This window comes from Falco naumanni, chromosome 6, assembly GCF_017639655.2.
Source record: "Falco naumanni isolate bFalNau1 chromosome 6, bFalNau1.pat, whole genome shotgun sequence".
Classification (NCBI taxonomy): Eukaryota; Metazoa; Chordata; class Aves; order Falconiformes; family Falconidae; genus Falco; species Falco naumanni.
Window position 1 is genome coordinate 71959094 of NC_054059.1, and position 25735 is coordinate 71984828.

At 41.2% G+C, this 25735-nt stretch overlaps 1 protein-coding gene across 5 annotated transcripts in view; it reads left to right on the forward strand.

Moving 5' to 3' along the window:
• INTS9 (integrator complex subunit 9) overlaps positions 1 to 25735 on the forward strand; it is a 72937-nt gene that overhangs the window by 21808 nt on the left and 25394 nt on the right. For all 5 annotated transcript variants that reach the window (XM_040598162.1, XM_040598163.1, XM_040598164.1 and 2 more), the window contains 5 exons: positions 173 to 293; positions 2351 to 2485; positions 7656 to 7767; positions 14443 to 14623; positions 17070 to 17130. In XM_040598162.1, the coding sequence (XP_040454096.1) occupies positions 173 to 293; positions 2351 to 2485; positions 7656 to 7767; positions 14443 to 14623; positions 17070 to 17130 (610 nt within the window). The remainder of the gene's footprint in view (positions 1 to 172; positions 294 to 2350; positions 2486 to 7655; positions 7768 to 14442; positions 14624 to 17069; positions 17131 to 25735) is intronic.

The window sequence follows — 25735 nt, forward strand, 5'->3', positions numbered from 1 at the left end:
CTGCTCCTCAATAAGCAGGAAGTCTTGCTCCTCACTTTGAAGCACCACACATATTTAAAATGAAAAGAAAAAAAGAGAAAAATGTAAGATCTGGAGAATACTGAAGTGAGTATAAAAGCTGGCAGTCCGTCAGAAAGTTTTGAAAATGCCCATGCCCCATTGATCTTTGCAGACTGCTGCCCGCCCCTCTGAAGGATGCAGTGGAGGTGTCTATGTGGAGGAAGTGCTACACCATGCCAGAAGTGAATGCTGCACTCAGTAAGATCCAGATGGTGGGGTATTCTCAGAAAATTGTGAGTACCCGTAAAGCTGTCCTCAGGTCACCAGTAATAACTTGTTTCCCAGTCCTCAGGTCACCAGTAACAACTTGTTTTCCAGCTTTTCTCTGGAAATGCCCTTCCTTCTCTATTCTAATCCTGTGTAAGATCTAGTTACCCTAGCCTAGGAAAGCAAAAGAATATTATTTTGAATGGCCCTCAGTCTGCCTCCCAGGAAGGGTTCTTGTTTGGTGAAATCAGTGAATATCCATTTATTTTTCCTCATCCTTGGGGATGCCAATTTTAAGACGATGTACCTTCAAATTTGGAGTTGATGGCTGGCCCACTGAGGGCTGGGAGGATGTACCAAATGAATGTATCCTTTCTGTCTGTAAGCCACATCCCCTTCTGAGTTACCGTATCTCACTTCTGGGAATCTTATGAGTGCTTTAGCCTCCACTTTCTTTTATACTGCAAATTAGGGATTGTAAACAAAACCTAATGGTTTGACCTGAACTTGAAAAACTCCTTTCCCAGGGTTCCCAGGTAACATTTGTTTTCTATAGTGCCATTGACTATAATCCAGTGTAGTTTCCAGAATGAACTAAACCAACAATTCAGTAATCTGCAGATACACTGTTCCCTTATGGCTTGGAGGGCAGCATGTGGGCCATGATACCTGATGTTGTTGCTCAAGGCCGTAAGAAATAAAAAGGTGGTTTAAAGTAAGTTGTGTACCCAAAGCTTTTTATTTGCTCCCTTTTCTTAAGTGATAGGCCACTGAGGTTTGGAGACTGCTGTTTATATGTAAGACAATTTGAAACAGTAACCAGTGCTGCTGTGTACTAAATTTGGTGGATTTGGGTTTGTGTGGTGCTGTATTATAGCTGGTGAAAAAAAAAGACCCAGAGCCACCACTAACATGGCTGCTGACGTAAGTAACAGCTGCAGCTTTGTCTAGCAACTGGACAGGTGGAGGGCATTTGGATTCCTCCGTATCCATGGGTGGTTACTGTTCGTTTTCAACTGTCCTCACAGTGTGGATGCATCTTGCCTAATTTTAGATCTGTGCATCTGAGCCAGTCATTCTTTTATAGTTACCAGGAAAAGAGACATTTTATCTCATCACAAAGCTAACTTTTAAAATAATCAGATCCTAATTAGCCAGTTAATCCAAAACTGGGTAACAGCATCAAGAACAGTTTGCTGTCCATTTTACATGTCTGTATGTTAGCAGAATCTAGAGCCTTGGTTTACACACTCCGGGGGATGGAGACCCTGCCTTGTTTTGCAAGGCATCCAAATATGTATTGAGATACTAGGAAAATCATTAGCATTGCATGAATCAGATGCTTGTTCTATTATTCAGTAACCAGAAAGTAGATCACATTAGTGAGGTATACATGGAGGCTTATTTTCCTTTCTCAAAACAAGTATAACACAGTACTGCATACGGATAAAGCAATACACTTTCTGATGACACCTGGAAAGGAGACAACTGTTGCGTTGCTTATGCATAGAGCTGAAATTGAAACTTGGATTGTGTTTGCAAGATGTTGTTTCTAAACCACCAGTAGATAGCATTTAAAAAGAAATAAAGTTAGAAAGTGTGTCTGAAGTTTGTTTTCCACAGCAAAATGTGTAACTCAAACAGAGTTTTGTATCAGTAAAGAACTACTTGTACTTCCTTCTCTTCTGCTGGCCAATAGCAATAAAATTTGGCTAAGGGAGTGTAGAGTCTTCAAAGACCTAAAGCTCCTATAAGCTGCTTCAACACAGCAAGGGCAGGTGGAGGATCAAGAGCCCGGGTGATTCCTCCATTTAGAGTTATAGTTCAGTGTGAGCTCAGTTAGATGCAATAGAATTCACATGGAAGAGAAACTGTATGACTTTACCTTAGGAAAAGCTTTTCTCAGAGCATATATTCTGGTAGACATGGGTAAATAAAACCAGAAGAAAAAAATCTCAGGAAACTAGCTTCATAAAGGCTTTGAACAGCAGAACTACTTTTAAAATTAATGTCACTGATGATAAAGTGACCTGATTTCTCTTGGGAGCTCACTGAAGTTAATGTCTCTTGTTGTGTGTTTCAGGAGCTGTTTGGTGCTGTGCAGGTCACCCCTCTGAGCTCAGGCTACGCTCTTGGAAGTTCCAATTGGATTATCCAGTCACACTATGAAAAGGTTTCCTACGTCTCAGGATCTTCTCTACTTACAACACACCCTCAGGTACAGCCCCTGACTTTTGTTAGTCTTCTACAGGGGGAAGTGTCTTTGCTCAAAAAAAAAAATAGAGGGGCTTATTCCAGCTGGGATCAGTTGTAGTATAGAGATTTTACTAAGGTAACTTTATTAGCAATTGTCTAGACTTAACGGTCATTGAGAAGACATACTACCCTGATAAGTGGACAGAGATCTATAGTTATTGGAGAAAGATAACTAGAATTCTTTGTTACTGCTGATTTGATGTTAACTCACCAGCTGTGAAATTCTTCTTCACCTTAGAAGGAAATTTTCAAGAGAGTTAAACAATAGAGCATTAGTGACTTTTTTTTAAAATCCGTATGTCACTGAAGAGTCTTTACAGACAGTTCACAGACTGCTTCTATATCATTTCTGAAACATCCTTCCTTGGGAGAAATGATAGCTAACTGGCTGCCAACTTTTCCACCCTGCTCTGCTAAGGGCAAAGTCTTTATAGTGCTGTAGATGTAATTTCCAGTAAATTAATTCTCTCTAGATCCATAAATTCTTAGTGCAAAGAATGGTTTGAAGTTTGCAGTACTGTGTGCTTCAGGAGTTGTCAAAATAGTTAAAAGCAATATTAGCAGGAGGTATTTAAAAATAATTTTGAAAATGTGTCAGGTTCATGATCAGTAAGTAATTTCCCCCAAGGTGAGTATCTTCTAAAGAGCTTTGCTTCTGAGCATCTTTCATATAAAAGCTGAACAACTACAATAGATAAACCGTCCTTAATAGTATGGCTCTATTTAGCTGCATGCAATGTATCAGTCTCTAAATTCCCTTTTCTCATCAGCCTAATACTGGCCTGGGTTTTGCTCTTTTGTCACCTCTAGTGAAGGAGCAGCAGTATTTGCCGATACATGAGTGGAATATTTCTGTGAGGAGAAGCTTTGCACTAGAAGAAGTAGTTTGGTAACTGAGAGGGTTTTCTTTTCGTTGGTATGAAATAGTGATTCAGTTTGTCAGATTGGACGGGCCATGCTTCATTGTTTTCCAAAGGCAAACATTTCTCTGGAAACTTCTGGTAAAATCCCTGTTCTTAAGGAAATTGCCTCTCCGTGGCAGGAATGGTGTGTGAATAAACTGCCTGGTAAGAGCACAGCCCATGAGCAGCAGTTTTGCACTCGTTCACTGCAACCTGCAGAAGTGGCAGCAGTTAGACAGGGTGGATTCAGCTTTAACAAGTGTAGGAAAATGTGCTGCGAGCCTACCTGAAACCTTAGGGACCTATTCTGTTTGCTGCCAAGAGAAGAAGCCTGGACCACTCACGCTGCTGAGTGTTGCTTGTCCCACATGCTCTCTAAGAGCCTCAGTTTTTAGCATATAGTCTGTTGCACTTTGCATTATTTTATACTAACACATAATTTGAAGGAATAGTTTACCAGCTAGTTAAAATTCCATTCAGTTTGCACTTTTCTTGTTACTTACCACATCACAAATGTTACCACGTATTGTTTGTGTGTTAGATATCATCATTGTCTTGTGTTTCCTTCCAGATATTTTTTGAAGACAGGGGATATTTTTTGTCCTAGTGTTAATCCCTGTGAACACCAGCACAAGCTCCTACAATATGGTGATTCTGTAATGACTAGTGTGTTTTTGTAAGCAACCAGTCAGCTCTTCATCTATTTGATGTTTGACAAACAATATGTAATGATAACAGTATCTTGAGTGGCACAGAGTCAAAATAGTGTTCAACAAATCAGCAGTTTTTTCATCAGGGAGTGAAAACTTGTTGTTCTAACCTGTTTCTCCATAGAATTGTGGTGGGCAGTCACAATGAAATTCCCATCTTTTAACAGTGTATGAAAACAGTCAGTGTGTTTTGTTTTAGAAAGGATATCCAGTTAATCAGCATATGTTTATGTAAAAATATTTCCAGAGCTTTTTGAGTAGTATCGAAATCTTAGCACTTTCCCAGTCTTCTGGAACTCCCTTCATAGTTATTAAAAATGAGCTTCAGTTGACCAAGCTTTCATCAGCCATTTGATTGTTTAGGGTGATAAGACACAGATTATTTGGGCATACAAATGGAAGAATGCTTCATCCTCTTACTACATTGTGTCTAGTAATACACAGTAATAGCCTGCAAAGCATCTCCTTCTCTTAGGGTGCAAACAGGGTAAGGTTCATCTCACCTAACCTAAACTGGGCCCCTGCCCAATCTTTCCTTTCGTCTCCCTTCTGCCAGGACTGGGATTTAAGTGCTGACATAATGGAGATGGCAACACAGGTTAGAGTTAGCAGTCACGGGAAGAGAGTGGGGTTGCTTCTTTGGTGTAAATTATACCTTAAATGTTTTCTTGACATCTGAAGTTACATCCAGGTTACGTCTGTCATCAGCAGAGTTATGGTACATCTGCAATTGGTCCATCTCTATTGACAAGAGATAGAAAGTGAAGCAGTTAGCTTAGACATGGCCCAGGATAAGCTGAAACGGTGAAGTGAATGCTGGCTGTTGGGTTGATCTTGCATGCAGCAGCAGAAATATCTTGTGAAATCCTCAGCAAGTCTGCAGGAAGTGCAGGTGAAGGGTTCAGCAAGACTATATTCATAGCTGCTGAAAATAACTGAAGAGCTATAAAGGGTTTGTTTGAGAGTTAGGTCTGGCACCGTTAGTTGTTCCCTTTACTTCTGTCTTCTGCCAGATGGGTTTCTGTTGAAAATTTTGCCTCACCCTCTACTGAGGCTAGAATTGACACTGTTGCCACTGAAGTGGAGAACAGGAGTTGACAGCACAGGTTCAGACATGTCACTAAAAGCCTTTTAAGACATATTCTTTACATTAACCCACAAAAATCAATGCAAGCCCTCTCAGTGCAATAGCATCTGAAATTATGCGTATCTAATATGGCATAATCATTATGTACATTATCACAGGCAGATTCGATATTATTTTTTATTGCATTATTGGCATTTCATTTTCATGGACACGCTATGGAGAGTCAAAGTTTGCAATAAATCTCACATAACAGGTCTGGTCCCACAAGGTGACGCACAGCATAAACTTCTGTTGAAGTTGATATGAAATTCCTCTGCATGTTTAACAAAGCAAGATCTTAACCTCTTAAGAATGGCACTGGGGGATGTGGAGCAAGGGAACTAACTGCACAGTGGTCTTCTAAGTTCAGTAGAGGAAGTCTCTTCACCAGTCTCTTCTAGCAGAAATCCTTCCCAGTTGGTAAGATTGCAGAGGGTCTTTTGAGGATAAATAAGCATAAAATAACCACGCAGCTCCCTGCAGTTGCCCACCTTTGCTTGAATAGTAGCTATGGGAAGTGCATTCCAGCCCAGAGCAAAGCTAAAGTTAACTGTTCACCATAGCTGTATTGCATTGCAGAGAGAAGAGTGGATTTTGCCTTTTCAAGATTGGATTACGCTAAGTTTTGAGTATAAATAATATGTATTTAGTATCGGGTCACACTTAAATACGATTTCTGAATATCTGTTTACTAATGGAGAGAAGTGGGTATGTATTTTCATTCTGCTTTAATAAAATGCCAATATAAAACATTATAATAAAATGCCAATATAAAACATCAAATGATTGACCTCATTAAAAAAAAGTGTGAGCATTTATGCAGTTAAGGCAGTAGCAATGTTTGCTTTAACATGAGGCTTGCCTGCCAGTGGCCAAGTTGCCATGCTATTCCCTTAGACCATTTAATTGTCAGTCCCTCTGCTACACCTGTGAGCTCACGGGATAGAGTGTGCAGATGGAAACTCATCTGTCCCCCAGGAAGCACCATGGCATGGATAGATGCTGTGATAGCTACCTTGAGCACTTCAACCACATGGTCTAGGATTGTGGCTATGACTGTAAGGCTATCAGTACAACATACTCTGTAGACCCAGTGGATCAGAGGTGGTAGCCCTGTGAAAACATCTTTTTCACTTTGACATAGCTTAGCCTTTAGCACAGTCTTCAAAGATAGGAACTAGAGGGGGGTGTAGTGCTTATCAGATTCACTAGGGGAGACTGGTAAGCCAAGTTATAGAACCATAGAATTGCGGAATCACTTAGGTTGGAAAAGACCATTAAGATCATCGAGTCCCAGCGTAAAACCAGCACTGCCAAGTCCATCACTGACCCATGTCCCTAAACGCCACATCTACATGTCTTTTAAGTCCCTTCAGGGATGATGACTCAACATCCCTGGGCAGCCTGTTCCAGCACTTGACAATCCTTTCAGTGAAGAAATTTTTCCTAATCTCCGATCTAAACCTCCCCTGGCACAACTTGAGGCCATTTTTTCTATTTTTTTAGCTCTGGTGTTGCATTGGGAATGCTATCTTTTGTGTGTGTGCGCAGTTGAAGTTACGATTTTTCACCTGTTTTCAGCTACTGACTTTTAAGGATTTCTGATACTTGTCTGTTTGGCCTGATATTATAGCTACATTAAAAAATTAATGTAAGTGATTATTACTTAGATAAATAAACTTTGTCAATATTAAGGAATCTAAACCACTTTCTCTTTTCTACCAGCAGTAGCCATTTACTATTTCACAAGTGCAGACATCTGAAAAGGCCTGCAAAAACAATATGAAATGAGTATTTGAACGTCATGGTTGTAATACTGCAGGCAGAAGAGCAGACTTCACAGTCAGGGGAGGGACTTATGTGGCATTCAGATTCATATACACAATTGAGAGCTTTGAGCCCTAAGTCCTTTTCTGATCTTACCTCTTCCAAAGAGAATCCACTGAATGGTTGAGGAAGATGATACTGTCCCTTGTAGACAGTGAGCCCTGGAAGTCAAAGCTGACACCTTGATTTACAAAGGGAAGGGTGTTAGAAACTAGCGTAGCCAGATATAGGAATGCAAGTGTCAAACTGTTCCAGACTGTACAGCCACATCGTCAGCAAATTACTGGCTTTTCAGTGTTCAGCTCCTGAGGCCATGAAATTATTAGTCTATGGAGACTACTTACAGTTCCTTTGTTTGTTTTGGGCTGTAGTATGCAGGTAAACAGTTGTGTGTGTTTTAATAACTCCAGTTGGGTTTCCACAGATGGAGCAACGTTAACTTTAAAGTGTTGCATGTATACTTCTTGGTCACTCTATCTATTATGTATTGCAGTCTTGGTACAGAGCAGAGAAACCTGTGTGATAACTCTCATGTTACTCATTTTATTTCACTGTGCTCTGTTTCAGCCCATGGACCAGGCTTCTCTTAAAAATAGTGATGTTCTCATCCTGACGGGTCTTACACAAATCCCTACTGCTAACCCAGATGGCATGGTAGGAGAGTTCTGCAGCAACTTGGGTAGGTCGTTGAAAGAAGTCCTCTGTCTATTTTATCATCTTATTCATTGCTTTGGGTGGGAAATAATTCTGAGATTCCTGGAACTGAATAAGTTGTCCAGCTATAGCTTCTGGCATAAAACTAGCTGTTTAGATTTTACGATGTGCTCCTGATGTCATTAATACAGTAAGTGCTTGGAAAGACACAAGTTGTACCTAAAATGTTTTGGAATGGAACAGGTATAATGAGATTTAATCATCTGCTGCTCTTGGTTTGCTAAGTATGCCGCTCTAGCTGCCAACAGACTACGTGTTGCCTAGGTTTTGGATATTGTTCCCAGCTGAAATAGTAATATTTCCTTCCTGTATATCAGCCAGTGTAAAATCTTTACATGCTTTTTTATGACTTTCAGTTTTGAAAACAAGCACATCTGCTTCCCTTCTTACACCTGATTTTTAAATATATCAGAAGCAAACAGCACAATCTCTGTTTAAAAAAATACATCAAGATATATTTATAGACCCCAGAAATATAAAACCTAATCAGACGCTTTCACAGCTGGAAAAGCTGATAATTGCAAAGCTGTGATATTAGTGTGAATGGCAGCGTTTTCCAGCCTGTTTGCAATGTCACATCCAGTGCTGTTCTCTCCTTTTCTCCCCTTCCCCCACCTCAGTGCCTCTGTGCTGTCACCCTTCCTTCACCAAAGTACTTTCTCATGTCTGTCCTGCTGTATATTGCCTGCTCTTTTGTCAGAGATCTTGCCTTTATTTTAAACTATTTTTTACAAAGAAGACTAAAAAACTTGTGGTAGGAGGATTCTTACAAAGGTTATCAAAAAACATTAAAAGTCAAAATCAGGGACTCCTCACTGTGAGCAAGTGTTTTGGTTCCTGTTACCCACCTGGGAGAAATTTGAGCTGTAATATTTAGGTGTCTTACCCAAGGCTGCAGAATAAGGTTGAGAACAGAAACCAGTGCAAGTTCTTAGCCTTACTTTTTACATATGTACCCTTGGAGAAGAAAAAAAAAGCCACAGTACTTTGGTTTTTTCCTCATTTAAAAATCCTTGTGCATATTCACAGATGCTGAATATCTATATGCTTTCCCACAATCCCAGTATGAGTAGAAGGCAAATACTACAAGGAGTGTAGACTCCTTCATCACCTACCACCTCTAAATCGAAATCAGGTATCTCTGTTTAGGACACGTTTTAGTTCAAACAGGAGTCATAGGTCCTGTTGTGGAATGTACAAGGTACAATTATGTGGGTTTTGTTTATATGAAAAGATGAATTACAGAGTCAGGATGGTTCCTTGTAGTGTAAATACCTGTTAATGGAGTGTGTTTTGGCATTTTGTAAGAATGGTAATTGTGGGTTATACCAAAGATCTCTCTGCCAACATTCGGACTCCGATAGGGGCTGTGAGCAGATGCCTAAAGTAGAACAGGGTGAGATTCTATGATACTTTCCTCTCATAATTTCATAGTCTTCAAGTATTTTTATTTCAGGAATTTCCTGAATTGGACATGGCTTTTGTGTAGTTAGTAATGTTCAGTGGATTTCTCTTCCAGGAACTTGTTCAGCCTCCCCTGAAGCTGTGTTAATTCTTAACACCTGTGACTTCCTTTCCTAAGTGATGTGTGTGCTTGTTTATGTGTGTGTATTATTCTGTGTTTTCAGTGTTTTTAAGCATTGTTAATTTTATTACCGTATGAGCTATGACAGATAAGCTTTGGTGACCTTATTGTACTAGATCCAGATGTGTTGCCTTTCTCTGTCCCTTCTGGACTGTTATGGCAGTTACTGTCCCCCTGACAGACGGCAGCATGACCACATCCTATCATCTTACCTTAAACCACCAAGGAAGCAAGTGTGAGCTGAAATGTTAGACTTTGTACTGGAGAAGCCAAGGAGTGTTACGTGTTGCCCTGCTGCCAGCTCTGCTTGCAAATGTGCTCTAGTAAGTGCCTTGGTGGTCACTCATGTCTTGAACTGCGACAGCTGGATGCTGAGTAAACAAGAGTGAGAGCATTGTTAATTAAAATGCTTTTATAAATTAAAGTCTTAGAGATGTAGCTTGGGCCAAAGCAAAATCCAAAAGTTGAGTGCATATAAATAAACATGTTACATATGTAGGTACAGGTGGGTGTTTATCTGCACAAGTTGTTCTGGTTTACAGAAACATTCTGAACTATTTTGAGGGTTTCGCAGAAGGTCTTCAAGCTGGCTTCTATCTTGAAGGAGGCAAACTAAGAGATATTAGAAAATTATTAAAGACCGAAGGAAGATACGTGTTTAAAATAATGCCATTGTGAGAAACTGGAATTTGAGTGGTATTTGCCAAAAAACAGCAACCTGAAGAAATTAAATAAATCTACGACTAATGCAGCGGTAAGACTGTCTTTTACATGACGCCAGCGGTATTTACACATCTACCCAACATCAGGAGAAGAAAACAGTGAATCAATTTTCTTTTTAAAGTCTGTAAAAAAGTCCAAAAAGCAATAGATTGCTAGAAGAACAGTAGAGTAGGCAAGCTGAGCACAATAGTTTTCAGATATTTTTCCCATTCCCAAAGTGTTCAGGGGACTTTGCAAGAAACTCAGAATACACTAGGTAAAAATTCTTAAAGCAGATACTGGAAATTTACCAAAAAACAATCATGAGGTAACAGCAAGTTTGTGAATAAGTGTTGTGAAGCACAGAAGTGGAAGTGTGAAAATTCCACCTTGAACTCTGCTTTCATCCCAGCATGTAGAGTTGTAGATCATGTTTCCCATTATTACCAAGTCATATGCATGATTTTCTCTCCGCGTTGTGTGTGCAGCACTGAAATCACATTTTGTCACGTCTCCAACCTCTCAGTTTAGCCCAAAACCCCTTTTTCCTGTGCTCAGCACTGCAGCACCAGTACTCTGCAGCTCAAGAAAAGCAATTGTATTTTTACATTGCCTTAGGCATCATCAGCAGAATTACCAGACTGTCTATAGGGACAGTTTGTGATATTTTGTGTGCGTGTGCGGTCGTGCCTCTGTGTATGCGCGTGTGTGTTTATATAAAGCAGAAAAAAAAGCACAGTTTGCTTTTTAGGTGCCAACTTGACCTTGTGGTGGCAGCTGTTCGAAAAGCAAGTATCTCATTGTGAGTTGTAAATTGAACAACTTGTTATGGAGCTACTGAAGGAGACTAAATTTGAAATGCCAAGATTATTACACAACTTTTATCAAGAGAGTGCATCCATCAGTCACAGAGATAAATTGGGCTTTAAACAGCTTTCAAATATACGTGTCCTCTTACTGACAACTATAGAAAGTTGCTGTAGTGGTGCAGAGAACCAGATTGGACCTGCTGCTTGCATGGAAAGCAATATGCTTGTAAAGGTTCTCATCCCCATTTTGCAGAAGCTAGGAGGTAATTCTTATCTCTTTATGCAACCACTTAAGAGCACCCTCAAGAAGTAGTACCCAGCTGTGCTGACCACAGCACATACAAATGAACTTGCACCGAGGAACTGAGTAGCGTGTTCTAAGAAGTTGTCACACAGAACCTTGTTGGTGGGATAGCCATGTTGCTGTCCTGTCCTGGGGAGCAGGGGTGTTCACAAGGCCAGTTTCAAAGGTACATCGCTGTGCCACCAGGAACATGAGAATCGAGGGGCCAGCAACCCTGGGTCCTTGGCCAGATGGGTAGGGCAGCTGGCTGCAAGAGCGCTCCACTCATTGGGTTGTGATTTTATGTAAATTATTGGTAACCGTTTCCGTAGTTTTCCTGGGAACAGAAATTCAAGTTGGAGTCTGCTCAAAAACCTTACCCTCCATTATTTTCTCTGTGGCCCCAGAAATGTTGAATTTCTGGTTGTTTTCAACAGAAAAGGCTTGAGGTTCCCATAGTGAATGCAGAGCTGTGAATTCAAACTGCGCTGGGTGTGCGTGGCCAGGTTTTGGCAGCGGGGGGTACAGGGGTGGCTTCTGTGAGAAGCTGCTGGAAGCTTCCCCCGTGTCCGATGGAGCCGATGCCGGCCGGCTCCAAGGTGGAGCCAAGGGCTGACCCACCAGCGATGGTGGGAGCGCCCCTGGGGTAAGGGGAAAAACCCCCTTTGCAGGTGGGACCGGAGAGAGGAGCGAGCACAGGTGGGAGCCGCGGCCCTGCAGCCCCCCAGGCCGGGGCAGGGGGAGGCCGGGGGGCTCCAGGCGCCGCAGCAGAGGCTCCCCCAGCCTGTGGGGAGCCCCCGGCCGGGCAGGCCGTGCCCCCAGCCCGTGGAGCCCCCGGGGGCAGCTCCCCCCCGCAGCCCGGGCAGGACCCCCGGGGCAGGGGGTGCCCGCAGGGGGCTGTGACCCGCGGGCAGCGGCGCTGGGCCAGCTCCTGGCAGGGCCCGTGGCCCCGTGGGGAGAGGAGCCCGGGCGGGGGCAGGGCTGGGGACCCCGCGGGGACCCCCCTGGGGCCGGGCCGGGGGTGAGGACCCTCCCCACGGGGGGCAGGAGCCGCAGGGACAGCGGGTGGGGGACCGACCCCAGCCCCTGTTCCTGGTCCCCTGTGCTGCTCGGGGGAAGGAGACAGAGCTGGGAGTGAAGTTAAGCCCGGGAAGGAGGGAGGGGTGGGGTAAAGTATTTTTTAAGATTTGGTTTTATTTCTCATTATCCCACTCTGATTTTATTTTGGTGTATAAATGAAACTAATTTCTGCAAGTCCAGTCTGTTTTGCCTGTGACAGTAATCAGTGAGTGATCTCTCCCTGCCCTTATCTTGACCCATGAGCCTTTTGTTATATTTTCTCTCCCCTGTCCAGTTGAGGGGAGTGACAGAGTGGCTTTGGTGGGCACCTGGTGTCCAGCTAGGGTCAACCCACCACAAACGTTTAGGAAAGAAACCCACATTTTTCATGGCCTGGACAAATCCTTTAACCAGCCCATCGTTAGATGAAAGCTCTTCCTCCAGCTTCTTCAAAGGGAGGAGTGAGCCATTCATCTTAACCAGGTGAAACTAGTTGGAGCCCGAGTTCAAGAAGGAGCTAGTTTCATGGTAACATGCAGCCTTGGTGTATCTTTGTTCAGAGCAGAGACATTGCTGCAGGCATAGCCTTTCCTTAGCATTTTCTACTGATCACTAATGCACCCTGCACTCTGCATCCCCTGTCTCAGGCCCGTGCAGCATTCCTGCTGCTGTGGATATAGGTACTTACCTTTGCTCTTTGTAGAATTTTTGGGTGCATAATGAAGCAATGCAAATTCTGGTTCTGGAGCCAGAGGCTTAACTTTCAGGCCCCGGATGTCTTTGAAAATATTCTTAATCTCTTCATTCTTCTCTTCACATCCTGTTTACAGATGGAAGAGTTTAGACTCACCCATGTAGGAGGGATAATATAACGCATTGCTGGGATGTTTGTAACATCTCGAATTCTGGACAAATGCAAACTACTGCTGTTCATATTCACAGATATTTTGATGATACAGTTTGGATGTGACCTGGAGAAAACCTAGGCAATAAATCCACCTCAGTGCAGTTATAACTCTGATATAGAAGGTGTCTTTGACCACCAGTTGTGGTTGAGATCATCACATAATGGGCACTGACTGCTAAAAGGAGTTAAGCACCTAAATGCATGTGGAAAATCCTACTACAGTCTGCGCATTTCCCTAGACTCTGTAAAACCTTTAAACTTTCAGCCATAAAAATCTTCCTTGAGCATATAGGTGGGGCAGAAGGACCCTTAATGTGCTAAATCCGTACCCCATCAAAGCTTGTCAATAAACTGAAGTCAAGGAAGTGAATATGTTGGGATGCAATATATGTGATTTCAGGCTCTTTTCACAGCTTTTTGTGTAATGCCTTGATGCATAACGTTACTGCTGCTGCACTGCAATTAACATCAGTAGATGGTTTTACCCCACAACCACAGATGAAATCCTAGTGAGGCAGCAATTGCTCAGTTTGCTGGAGAAAGTATTTCCACTTTCCCATAAGGTGCAGCATTTCTGTAATTCATTGTGCCAAAAGAACAAAATGTTTGCTCTCTACATGCTTTTGCTGTTGTACTCAGATCTGTCTCAATTATAGCGTAAACCTATTTTTCTTTTTTCTTTTTCTCATTTTTCTCTAGTCCCATGCTGTCTGCAATTCATAGAAGTTTTAAATTGTCCTTGTTATATGGAAAGAACAGAAATATTTAGAATTTTTAGAAAGCAGAAAGGCTCCACCCTCTTCCAGCTTCCAGAGCTGGTTGAAATAGCACATCTTCAGCCTTTTGTCTAGAGTACTGAAAACCGAGTACAGAGCGGTTTACCATGTCCAGTGCTTTAGGCTGAGACCCGTGAACCGTTGTCCTTCCCCTCTGGTGGACAGCTAATAGATGGAGCAGGGTTGATTTTGCTGGTAAGGTGTTTTGTGCCACTTACTTAGCGACATGTGCCGGTGCAAGACCGCCCCCTCGTGTCAGGAGTTGTGCATGTGCTCAGCCTGTTTGATGTCCCCCGGCTGATGAAGTGTAAGCGTTCATCCCAGTAAGCCTGGAGAAGGCAGTAAATAAATGTATTTAATGATCAGAATTGTTTCTCTCAATTCATATGCATAATGTGTGCTGCTAATTCATGCAGTAGCTTCTTTTTATACCTTATGTAATATTTGGATTAAATGAATTTATTAAAAAGTTTAAATATTAATTCCATTAATTGATTTTTTTCATTTTCTCTCCCTTAGCTATGACTGTCCGGAATGGAGGAAATGTGCTGGTTCCCTGTTACCCCTCTGGAGTAATATATGATCTGCTGGAGTGCTTGTACCAGTACATTGACTCTGCCGGACTCTCCAATGTCCCTTTTTATTTCATTTCGCCTGTTGCCAACAGTTCCCTCGAGTTCTCCCAGATCTTTGCTGAATGGTAGGTGTTAAAGGGCTGCTTCATCAGCCTCAGTTCACACACTCAGCTATGATAAATAGATATATGCAGGTTGTCTCTACGTATTCTAATATATACTTGATTAGGATTGTGAACACGTTCCTTGAGTCACAAGGGTGTGCGTGTGTGTGTAAGTAGATGTTCTGTAATTAGGGAAGCATCGTTTTCTATAGAACATGCAAACTCAAATAATCTGTGCTTTTTGGTACTTGCACTGATGATTAAATTATCTACCTGACTTGAGTGAATTTTAGCTGTGCCTGTTTACATGTCTTACCCTGTGCCCCAGAACTATACCACAGTGTCCCTGTATAAGCAAAATAGATTTTTCAGGCTTAATTTTGCTGAGCCAGCAATGTATTTTCATGGCCAAAAAAGACCAACAGCATTCTGGCTGGGCTGCATTAGGCAGAGCACTGCCAGCGGGTCAGGGAAGGGTACCCATCTCTGCTCAGTGCTGGTGAGGCTGCATGCAGAGTGCTGTAGCTAGTCCTGGGCTCCCCAGCACAAGAAGGATATGAGCTTACTGAAGCAAGGCCAGCACAGGGCCACAAAGATGAGGAGAGGCTGAGTGAGCTGGGACTCTTCAGCCTGGAGAACACAAGGCTCAAGGGGATCTTATCAATGTATAGAAATACCTGATGGGAAGAAATGAGGATGAGGGAGACAGATCCTTCTCAGTAGGGCCCACTGATAGAACAGGAGGCACAAGTTAAAACACATGAAATTCCACCTGAACAAAAGAAACACACTTTTTTACTGCAAGGGTGGTCAAACACTGGAACAGGTTGTGAAGAGAGGTTGTGGAGTCTCTGTCTATGGAGACATCAAAACCCAACTGGACACACTCCTGGACCTGCTGTAGCTGACAAAGCAGTGGGTTGGGCTAGGTGATCTCAAGAGATCCCTTCCAACCTCAACCATTCTGTGGTTCTGAGCCATGGAAAGGAGAACCCAACCACTTGTAAGTGTTCCTAAATTCTTATAAATGGAGACGTGCTCTTAGATTATTAAATAGAGTAAGTTAGCTTTTCTTCATCTCCAGATTTTTTAAATCTGGAGTTCAGGAAAGAAAAGAGAGCTCTTGGAAATCTTATGTGAACTGATCCCTTGGGAGAATTGTAAAGAGGATTGAAATCTGGTGAATTTTGATCACATTATTTTCAGCAAAAGTAGGAAAATCAAGCCTTGGTGTCCTGGCCAAACTTCAGTGTACTCACCAGTGTGTTGGCTCATGTATTTTACAGTTAAACAATGGTTTGGTTTGTATTTACATGGTGATTTCATTTCAGGAGCAGCTGGAGTGGTAGCTGCATAGTTCTTGTTACAATAATACTGTCAAAGTGGTAGGAATATTGTATGTGCCAGTTGGGTCATTTTGTTTGCTGTGTCTAGCTGGCACAATTCAGGCACCCAAGTGTTCAGACACTGTGTTTTTTAATTCTGCTTTGCTGTAGTGGCTTATATTCAAAAGTCAAACCCAGCATTAGCTAATCTCCAAACATTTATGTGTAAGATTAATGTTTTACTTATGTGAAAATGAAGGCAAAGTTTGAACATCTGTAAAATAGAGGTTTAGGGTCAAAAGTGGGGTTGAAATTCAGGGATTCCAGCCTTCTAATTCGACCATTTAGTCAGCTAAAAGAAATGTCCTGCTCTTAGTATCTCTCAGACTTTATCAAATTTAGTTTGACCCAGGCTTATTGCTCTTTAATAAAGTGAAGGAAAGTACGAGAAGGGGTAGTGTTTCCCAGAAAAAGCCACCAGTACAGTGTCACTGCAGGTAGTTGTAATGTCGTACAGATCTCTTGACAAATACCTTTTTTTAACTTCTGTAGTGGGATGAATCAGGAGTCTGGCTACAGCTAATCAACAACTTCCAGTATTGGTATTTTTGAAATAAAGGATTGATGTAAAATAGCAGGTAACAGTGAGCATTATGACATGGTGAGAGGCAGTTTACCAACATTGTAGCTGCAATAATAAAATAATAGGGGAATTAGATTATAAGGAACAAGAGGACCAAGCCACTGCTGAGAAGTGGGATGAGGCAAGTGGAATTTTTCTGTTGACAAGTGATTTGGCTTTGCAAAAACTGCTGAGGTCTGGACTATGCAATGGCATGGATGTTGAGTTAGAAATTTGTCTTCAACAGCAAATGAGTTTTGTTACATAGTGTATATAAAATTACTTTCAGCTGTTTTGCACCTTCTCTACGTGATCTCGCTATGACTGAGTTGTCGTGTCCTGTAGATGTTGGTCCTCTAAACAGGAAGACTGGAAGCAACTAAACAAATTGGTGATTTTGCACCTGATGCCACAGATACAAAATGGCTTTTTCTAGGAAAAGCGTAACAGTAGATGGCAGCAGATACTGCAGGATGTCCTGCACCTCTCTAACCCAGCTGGTTTTCCTTTTCTTTTAAAGGTTGTGTCATAACAAACAAACAAAGGTATATCTTCCAGAACCTCCTTTTCCCCATGCAGAGGTAAGTAAACCATGGTCTTGCTGTTTGCTAAGATCACAGTGAGTGGGTTTCTGGAACACAGTCCTGTGTGGCTGTTGTTTTTCTGATGAACACTTCTGCAGCTATTTAAGTTTTGTGTCATTATTCATACAACTTCCCCCCCCTTTGCTTTCTGTGATTGATTTGGGAGCGTGGAGGAGGAATGAATGATGGTGTTCCCTCAACTCAAAAATTATCATGGTGTTTATTTCAGCATGTAACTTACATATGCTTGCCTATTTTACTTCTTCCCCCACAGAAGGCTATCTGGCATGCACATGGTTGAGTGTTTGCTCTTATCAGACTGCAACCACGAACGTTCCCTTTGTCCAAGCAGTTTATTTCAAAGTCTGTAAAACTAAGAGCTTGTTACCAGAGAGAGCTTAGTCATCCTAGCTCCTTCTTTCCTAGCTGAAATAGGCACCATGTTGTCTGCTGCAGGAGAAATGGTATCTTGAGAGACAGGTTTGATATAAAAAAGTTAAAGTTTGCAGCACTAAGTGCTGTCATTGGCAATTCTAAATGAAATTACTTGAGCTAGCATCTTACTGAAACGAAGAGGAATAAGGTTCCTGTGTTTGGGGGATCTCCCTGCAACATATGTTGAGAGGATCTTCCCTGCAACAAAATAATAATTTGAGGGGAAGTTTTAGCCAACCAGACATTAAATAAATGTGGTATAACTCATGCCTTTGGAGTTATCTCACATATCAAGAAAGGAAACCTTACTTTTCCACTGGGAACAGGTAGATTTCCCACTGAAGTAAATGAGAGGCAAGCTGAGAAAGGAAGAAATGGGACAAAGAAATAATGTTTGCTAAATCCTGCTACTGTGAGACAGTGAGCTATATTTGGGGCACGCAGTCTCAGAAAACTGGCTCTTTTAGTTCCTGTGGTCAAAACTGTTTGATGGGATGTGCAGACTGGCCATTGCAGGTTTAAGAGTCTAGAAATTAAATGCTTTTTCAGGGATTGGTTGGGGTGGGTTTTTTTAACACCTGAGGTGTCTTGATCAGGGACTTGTTCTGGAAATTGCCATTGCCCATCATATCTATCATCTGTAGGTACTTCAGAGGTATTGTTGGAAGTAGGATTTGACCAGAAGTCCTCACTTTCCAGATGCTTGAATGCATTTCAAGCAGGATGCGCAGTGAATTATGTATAATCTGTTACCAAGAATAATGCAGACTGCAGGGCAAGCCACCTGTTCACCACTCCTTTTGTAACCAAAAAATTCATCCACACCGATAAAACAATTCCAAAGCCTGATCTCTGAGTACAAGACTCTGTAGCCATGCTGCTGACTATGCTTTCTAATTTCCCCTGCATGTCTGCTTTCTGGGGTGTCTTTGTTGATCCACAGTGTTATTCGTTTCACTAAACAGCCTATATGCTACCATAGACATTGCTCTGAAATTTTAGTTCACAATATGCATTGGAACTGGCAGGTTTAAGTAAAAGCCCTTCCAAAATGAGAAGCCAAACATGCAGCTGTCAAGGACTGGATTAATTAACCCATTTTACATGACAGGTCTTTGTGTTTATAGAGTGATAACTGTGTCCTCTAATTTTTAGGACATTTTATATTCTCCAGAGGCCTGTTGATAATGAGATTTTGCCAAATTATTGTTTAGCTGTTGAGACATTCCTCTGTGCTTCATTGTGTAGATCAAGGTAATTATCTAGGAAAGGACTTGGCAGTGGATAACAGATCAGTTTCCTTATGACAAAATGCAGCACACACAGGGAGTAATGTGCCTGCTACAGGTACAGGCTTTAGCTGACAAGACCAAATCATTCACGTTATGACCCACAAAGCTAGGGACATGTTGTCATGAGATGTACAGACAGCTTTATCTAGACCTATGGATATCATTGATAGGAAGCCATTCTTAGGCTTCATAAGTTTTTGCCTAAGAATTGCCGTAACTGTGCTAAATAACACAATATAATGTGTATGCACATCCTTGTGGCTCCCAAACTATGAAATGGCTGTAGCCTTCAGGCATTTCAGCACTGAGCTGCCATCTGAAGTAAGTACAGCACATTTCACAGTAAGTCATCTCACACAACTAAGATTGTGTGTTTGGGTGTTCACTTACAGCTGCTGTATCAACACTGGAAAGTGGAGTAAACACTGGGAAGTGGAGTAGCCTGCACTACTCTGCCCCACAATGGACTAAACAGATCTCTTCATTGCTAATTCATGATACATATTGGCTGTTCTGCAAAACCAGTTTGTGTGGTGGGAGGCAGTGGCCCAAGGCATATAGCAACACTCTTTGAAAAGTCTGGCTTAATAGCAAACTCAAAGCAAAGTAATACCCAGGCAGAGAAAGACTGAGACTGCTATTTCATCTAGTGCTTTTCCTAAGGTCATAAATCACTGAAGTCTGAGAACACTGGATCAGATTGCTCTTTTCTGTTCTGTAAGGTGCATGGTTTGGTTTAGTTTGGTTTTAAACAATCAAAGCATATTGACATTTGTATAGATGACTGACATGTAAGACAGCCATGGTCACCAGCACAGCGCCAAGATGCCCATGTCAGGTACCCACTGCTCAGCTGTGTCTTTGATTCCTTGTTGCTGTCCTCTGAGGGACAGCTACTGTCATCCTTTTACTCCTGTAATTCTCAGCTGCCTTGGGCTGCGTTCCAGTTTTAGTGGTACCTACAGCTGGTTATGGTTTAGTGCTGTCGTATTGTTTCCAAGGCATGGGGGTGGAGCTGGGTTTCTTTTACTTCTATGAAATAAGGAGTTGGAACAAACAGTGTAAACAGAACAGGGGCAAAATCTTGTAGTTGACACTGTATATGTAACTCCTATAATGTGAAACATCTATATAACCTCTTTTTAGTACAATCTTTAACAAAGGTATTATTTATTCCCTGGCAGAAACCCTGCTATGCCTGTGCGAAGAGTATCCACAGCAGGCTCAGCTGCTATGATATTTTGCTGTAATTTTACCAAGCAAAATGGTCTTAATACAGACCTAGCCTGAATAACTTGTCCATGGCTATACCATCAGCCTAGGAGGGAGTGAAGACTTGGGCTCAAGGCTTCCAGTTACTAATTTAGAGCCTTAGTCAGCAGCCACCCTTTTTGTCTTAGGTACACACTCTCTAAATCTGTGACTCCACAACCTCACAAGCAGGAGCTCTGCTTACTAATGCTTAAGGGAGTTTTTAATGAGTATCAGAAACAGACATTGAATGATCATTTCTCTTGTATATGTTGTTAGTGGAGAATTGCCTTACTTTTTTCAAAGCAATGGTAGGCTTCTGCAGTGTAACCTATGTGGAAATTGCCTATCATCAAAAGATGTGCTTAGCTGCTCAATTGTTGGAAGAAAATAGGGAATTACTCAGACATGCCTCTTAGTTATTAGCAAGCATTAATAACATGCCTGGCATGATACATCAGAAAGGGACAGGCCAGGAAATAAGCTTCTAATTATCTACGGAACAAGTCCAGCCCAGCATGCTGTCTGGTCCTGAAATTCAATGTTCCCCTTAGTTGTATAAACACCAAGTTTTAAAAACAAACAAGGCAAAAAATACCACGAATTGTTGATGTAGTCTCTTTCATCAATGAGTTCCAGTGGTGCCTCATACCTACTATAAAAGAGCATTTACTTCCTTTAATCAGTTATGATTGTATTTCATATTTCACTTAACCATCCTTTTATTATTGTTGTAAGATGATAAATAACAAGATTTTCATCTTCTCTACGGTTACTTTTATTTCACCTTACTTTTCTTCCTATACATGGTTTGAAGCTTTTTTATTCCCTTTGCATGGAAATTTTCCACGTTTATGATTTATGTTACCTGTTGTGAACTCATTCCTTGTTCTGCTGTGCTAAATAAAACCAGACACACTGTTCAACTTTGCAGAGAACCCAGAACACTTCTACATCCTTCTCATTACTTCTGCTTTAATGTAGTAGTAGGTGTTCATCCTATCTCCTCCCACACAATTAATGTGTAAAATTTTTGGGGTGGCAGTTTGTTTCCTAACATCCAGTCCGAGTGAACAGGGAATATAATTTCCCACTGTTATGAGCAAGGAATGTGGGCTAAAGTGCTTCAGGCTTGCAGAGATGGATTTGGACATCAATTCCTACTAAAGTTAATATGAACAGAGTGTCCAGATTCTTGCACAAGCTTTTGAAGTTTCATCTCTGCAGCCTTTTAGCGGTGCACAAGCTGAAAGAGCTTCTTTTTAAAGGCTGTGATCTGTGATCACTGGGGTGAAAATTGCTGTGACTCTGTTGGAGTGAGTTAGGATCTGGAGCAGGACTGCTGTACGTTCCAGCCAGTTATTTCCCAGGAGAAAAACTGGGAAGTGGAGTAGAGAAACAGTCTGTTAGGGAAGGGATGGATTGCTCTGTGGATGGCTCTCCCCTGTGCTTAAACACAAGTGGCAATTCAGTTTTTCACCAGCAGTTATTGTGATGGGGAAGAGAGGAGAAGGAGCTCAAACTGAAGTAATGTTGGAAGCCTCTGCAAAGTTAAAACATAGAGTTCCCAAATGTTTGTGAATACAGCAGACTGGCCAAGGGAGGTGGTGAGTTCCACTTCCAAGGCACTGTATCAGTTATATTCTAGGATCAACTGTCTAAATAGGGTTAGACTTAAGCTCCATAGTGCCTAGCTGAAATGCTGTGGTGCAGAAATCAGTAATTTGGGTTTTTTTAGAATTATTATTCTGGTATCCCAGAACCAGCTTGTGGTGTTTTACCAAATTCCTTGGGCTCATGGGAATGTCCCATCCTAACACAGCGACAGCTGAGGAGTTAGCCATCTCCCTGACCATTTTAATGTGACCCGTGGGTTGTACGCTCTGCACCATCCCTTTTGTGGAGGTAGAGACTTTATGAATGAATAGTCAAATTGTTCTGGCAAGGCAGAATGAGAAACTCCTTTTCCTTTCTGCTCGATCTTTACATAGACAATTTTAGGCTATGAGATAAGCGAATCCAGACTTCTCTAAATGTCTGCCACAGAAAAATTTGAGAGGTAATTTATACTGATCAGTATTTCCTAGTGGAGGAAGAATTTGGATTTACTGTCTTCTTATTAAGGATTCTGTTAGCAACATCTAAAAGAAATGGCTATGAAAAGCTCATTTTCTGACTCAAAAAATAGCCAGGGTGGGAGTAATACTGATTCTGTGGTCTTAAATATTAGCATTTGTCATCTTCGTCTCTGATTCCCTCTCCATATACCAGTTCTCATGTAACATACTCAAAGCAATAAATTCCTGGAACCAGGTGATTATTTAGTATTATTTTTTTTGCCTTACAGTATTATATAGAATTAGTGTTACTGTTAGTGTTGGTCTTACAAAGGGAGTGAGGGAGGTGAAGTAATAAATGCTTCATTATATGAAATAAATATCATTCACTGATAAGAATCACATCTGTTCAAAATTCTGGATACAGAACACACACACACAAACACATACAGAGTAAATAGCAGTGTATTTTAGCTTACTTCAATAAAGGGTACACAAAGGCTCTGGAGATTTATCCTGTTTATAGCAGCCGCTGCTGACCGTGTAAATCAAGTCTACCGCTTTAAAGAGAAGCACAACCATTTGGGATTTAAGAAAAACACAGCTCTCCTCAGTTTCGGTTCAGTACTTTACCATCCTCTATCTCTTAAGCTTTCAGTCAATAATGGTTCTTCCTGTAGAAAGATGCTCTGAATGTTGCTTCTGGTTTCCAGAAGTCAGCGCCATTTTGAAAATATTAGTTGGCTAAAAGCCAGGCATTGGTTTTGACCCAGGCTGGTACAGGTTGGAGACCTGAACATGACGCAGTCATCACTGTTGTGTTTATATGACCCATCTAATCTGTATATATAAAAGACCTGTACAAATCATTACAAATTAGTCACCTTAAGAATTCGTAAATTTTGTCAGACCTGTTTTGCAAGTTCAGCTCCATATATTTTTGAATAGGCAATTAAAAAATACTTTGCTTAAGACTTTAAAATCTACCAGCTGCTTTTTCATTGGAATGGGTAGAATGCCTCTAAACCTGTTCTTGTAGCCTTTCACCCCTGCTATGTCCAGCTATAAGAATCAGACGTTGTGAGCTAAGGTATGGAGCTTCAGTAAACTTACCAGAAAAGATCTTGCAAGATAAAACACGAAAAATCACCACATCTTAGGACATGGTGCTGAGGATTTTATATGTGTCCCTTTCCATCCCGAGTTAGCACCCCAGTCAGAAGCAGTGCACCCCAGTGTTACACTAGATGCTTTGTTGTTGTAAATAAATTTAAAAAAGAAAAAAGAATGACAGGTAAAACTCAAGGTTCTGAAGACTGAGTTAGAAATGCTGTGTCTCTCTACAAAGTAATATGAAGGGATTTGAAGCTTCTATAATGCTTTGAAGAGAATACAGCTTTTATGTTTATAAACAATGAACATTTGTGTAGGTATAGCAGTGAAATAGGCTGTTGAGAAGCTTTTGCACAGAGTGCTGCTCTCACATCTTAGCAAAAATTTGACTGCTGTATAGAAATACATATAATCCTAAGGAACCTGTGAAACAGATGCTGGAAGAACAGTTTGTGATTTTCAGAAGTGTGTTACATAAATGCTAGCTGTGGTAATGTCTTTCACTTACCTATCTGCTGGTCCCTGATGAAGTTTTGCCCTGGAATGTCACATAGCCCATTTAATATTTGAAGTAGAAATTGTCCCCTTCTTCCAGTTTACCCAAATAAAACTACTTTTGCAACTTCAGTTTTGAGGCTTTTGGCTTCCTCAAAAAAAATAGGGAAAAGCTTCACGGGGCCATTTCCTACATGTTCTTTTAAATTGCAGTGTTTTACGGGATCAAATTTGTTTTGCCCATTGTCTGCTAAACTGCAGTTTTTATCACTGAAGCTAAGTTTAGATTCTAAATATTGCATTCCAGATGTGTTAATCAGAAATCTTTACCAGTCTTAATTGCAGAAATGTTTTCAAGATTCAGTGCGTATTGACTGCCAGAGCAGTTACTGGATGGTTGTTTTTTTTCAAATTTCCCTCTTGAAGATTAAATAGGAGTGTGATATTACCGGTAAGCTGCAGAAAGTGTAGTCCCCCAGCTACTTCCTCTGTGATCCAGGGATCCACATGGAGGTAGTCGGCTGTGCCCACCTACAGTTTCCACCTTAGGTCAAACCCCACAAGGAATGATACCAATCCCGTTCCATTCCAACCATCTAGCTATCGCACAGCAGTTAAAAATAGGACATGTGGGAAGTCAAATGCAAAATCACAGCAAAATATTTGCTGTTAGGAACTTGAAGGAGACCAAACTGGAGGAAGCAGAGAAGAAAGATACAAATATTGGCACCTATGCAAATATTGGCAACTCTCTGTTACTGAGAAGGGTATTGAGGGTAAGTTTGTACATTGTTTGTTCTAGCGCTAAAGCATATCTTTAGGTGGTGATGGCTATGAGTTTAATAGTGTTGATACTTCTGTTCAGTGATGCTAAATTCAATTTCGAACCTAATTGTGTAATAACCATAAGTTCTGAAGTGCTTTGTTGTGCATAGGTCATTAAGAGGCTTAAAGAAGCATCAAAATTCTCAGCTTTCTCTTCAGTCCCATGTAGGCACACTATCTTTAGTTAGATCTAGCGTGGTAAAAAGTAACAAATAAAAGAGGATCTGGAAAGATGAATTACAGCTTTAAGAGATCAGGAGAGTTGCTTATCAGAATGTTCTTTCTTAGTTCCTCTATTGAAAATCAAATATGTTAGAATGAAAGGAACATCCTGAGTGGCAGGGTTTTCTGCTAGAAAGGCATGATGCACACATCGTGTTATGACGTGCAGTGAAGAGCATGTGGTTTGCTAATTAGTTGTATTGTCTGGGGTTCCACGGCACAACAGCTGCAGAAATATGTTGCTGAACCCTGGCATATGGGAATTCTGTATTTTGAGCAATGTTGCAATGCCTGGCAGGAGACAGCAAAGTATAGAGAGATCTGTGGTGAACGGTCCCACCTCCTTTAAAAACTGGCTGACAAAGGAAGTACTGTTCCCCTCTTTCACACTTTTTATTTCCATGTATGTTCTTAGCTGTTCAGTGTGTGATTTCATTGTGTTAAATTGCATACTTTGGGGGAAAAACGTATGTTCTTAAAACAGTTATTTTCAGGCTGAGGATGGAAGCATATACCTGCTAAGAAAATACTTGCAAAATATTGCATGAAAGTACTTAGCAGACTAGTCTATTAACATTGCTATTTAAGCTGAAACTTGCCTTGCAGATTTGAAAACAGTGGCAGGCGAAATAAAGCAAAATTCTTCTTCAAAAAGTGCCTTGATAATCTTGCCCATCTTAGTAAAGAAATCTGTGCCATATGCATAGTTGATTACACTCTGTTTGCCAGCTCTAGTGACAAGTGCTTCTTCTGGCTCTTAGTTCATTGCTATTACTAATTTCAGCAATAGTTGAGGAAGGGCAAGTCAGTCTGTTCTTTTATACATCTTTTCAGAAGATTTGGCTTTGTGTGAACTTGTTATACCAGTGAAACTCATAGCAGAATACTGCTGAAGGCAAAAATTGCCTGGTG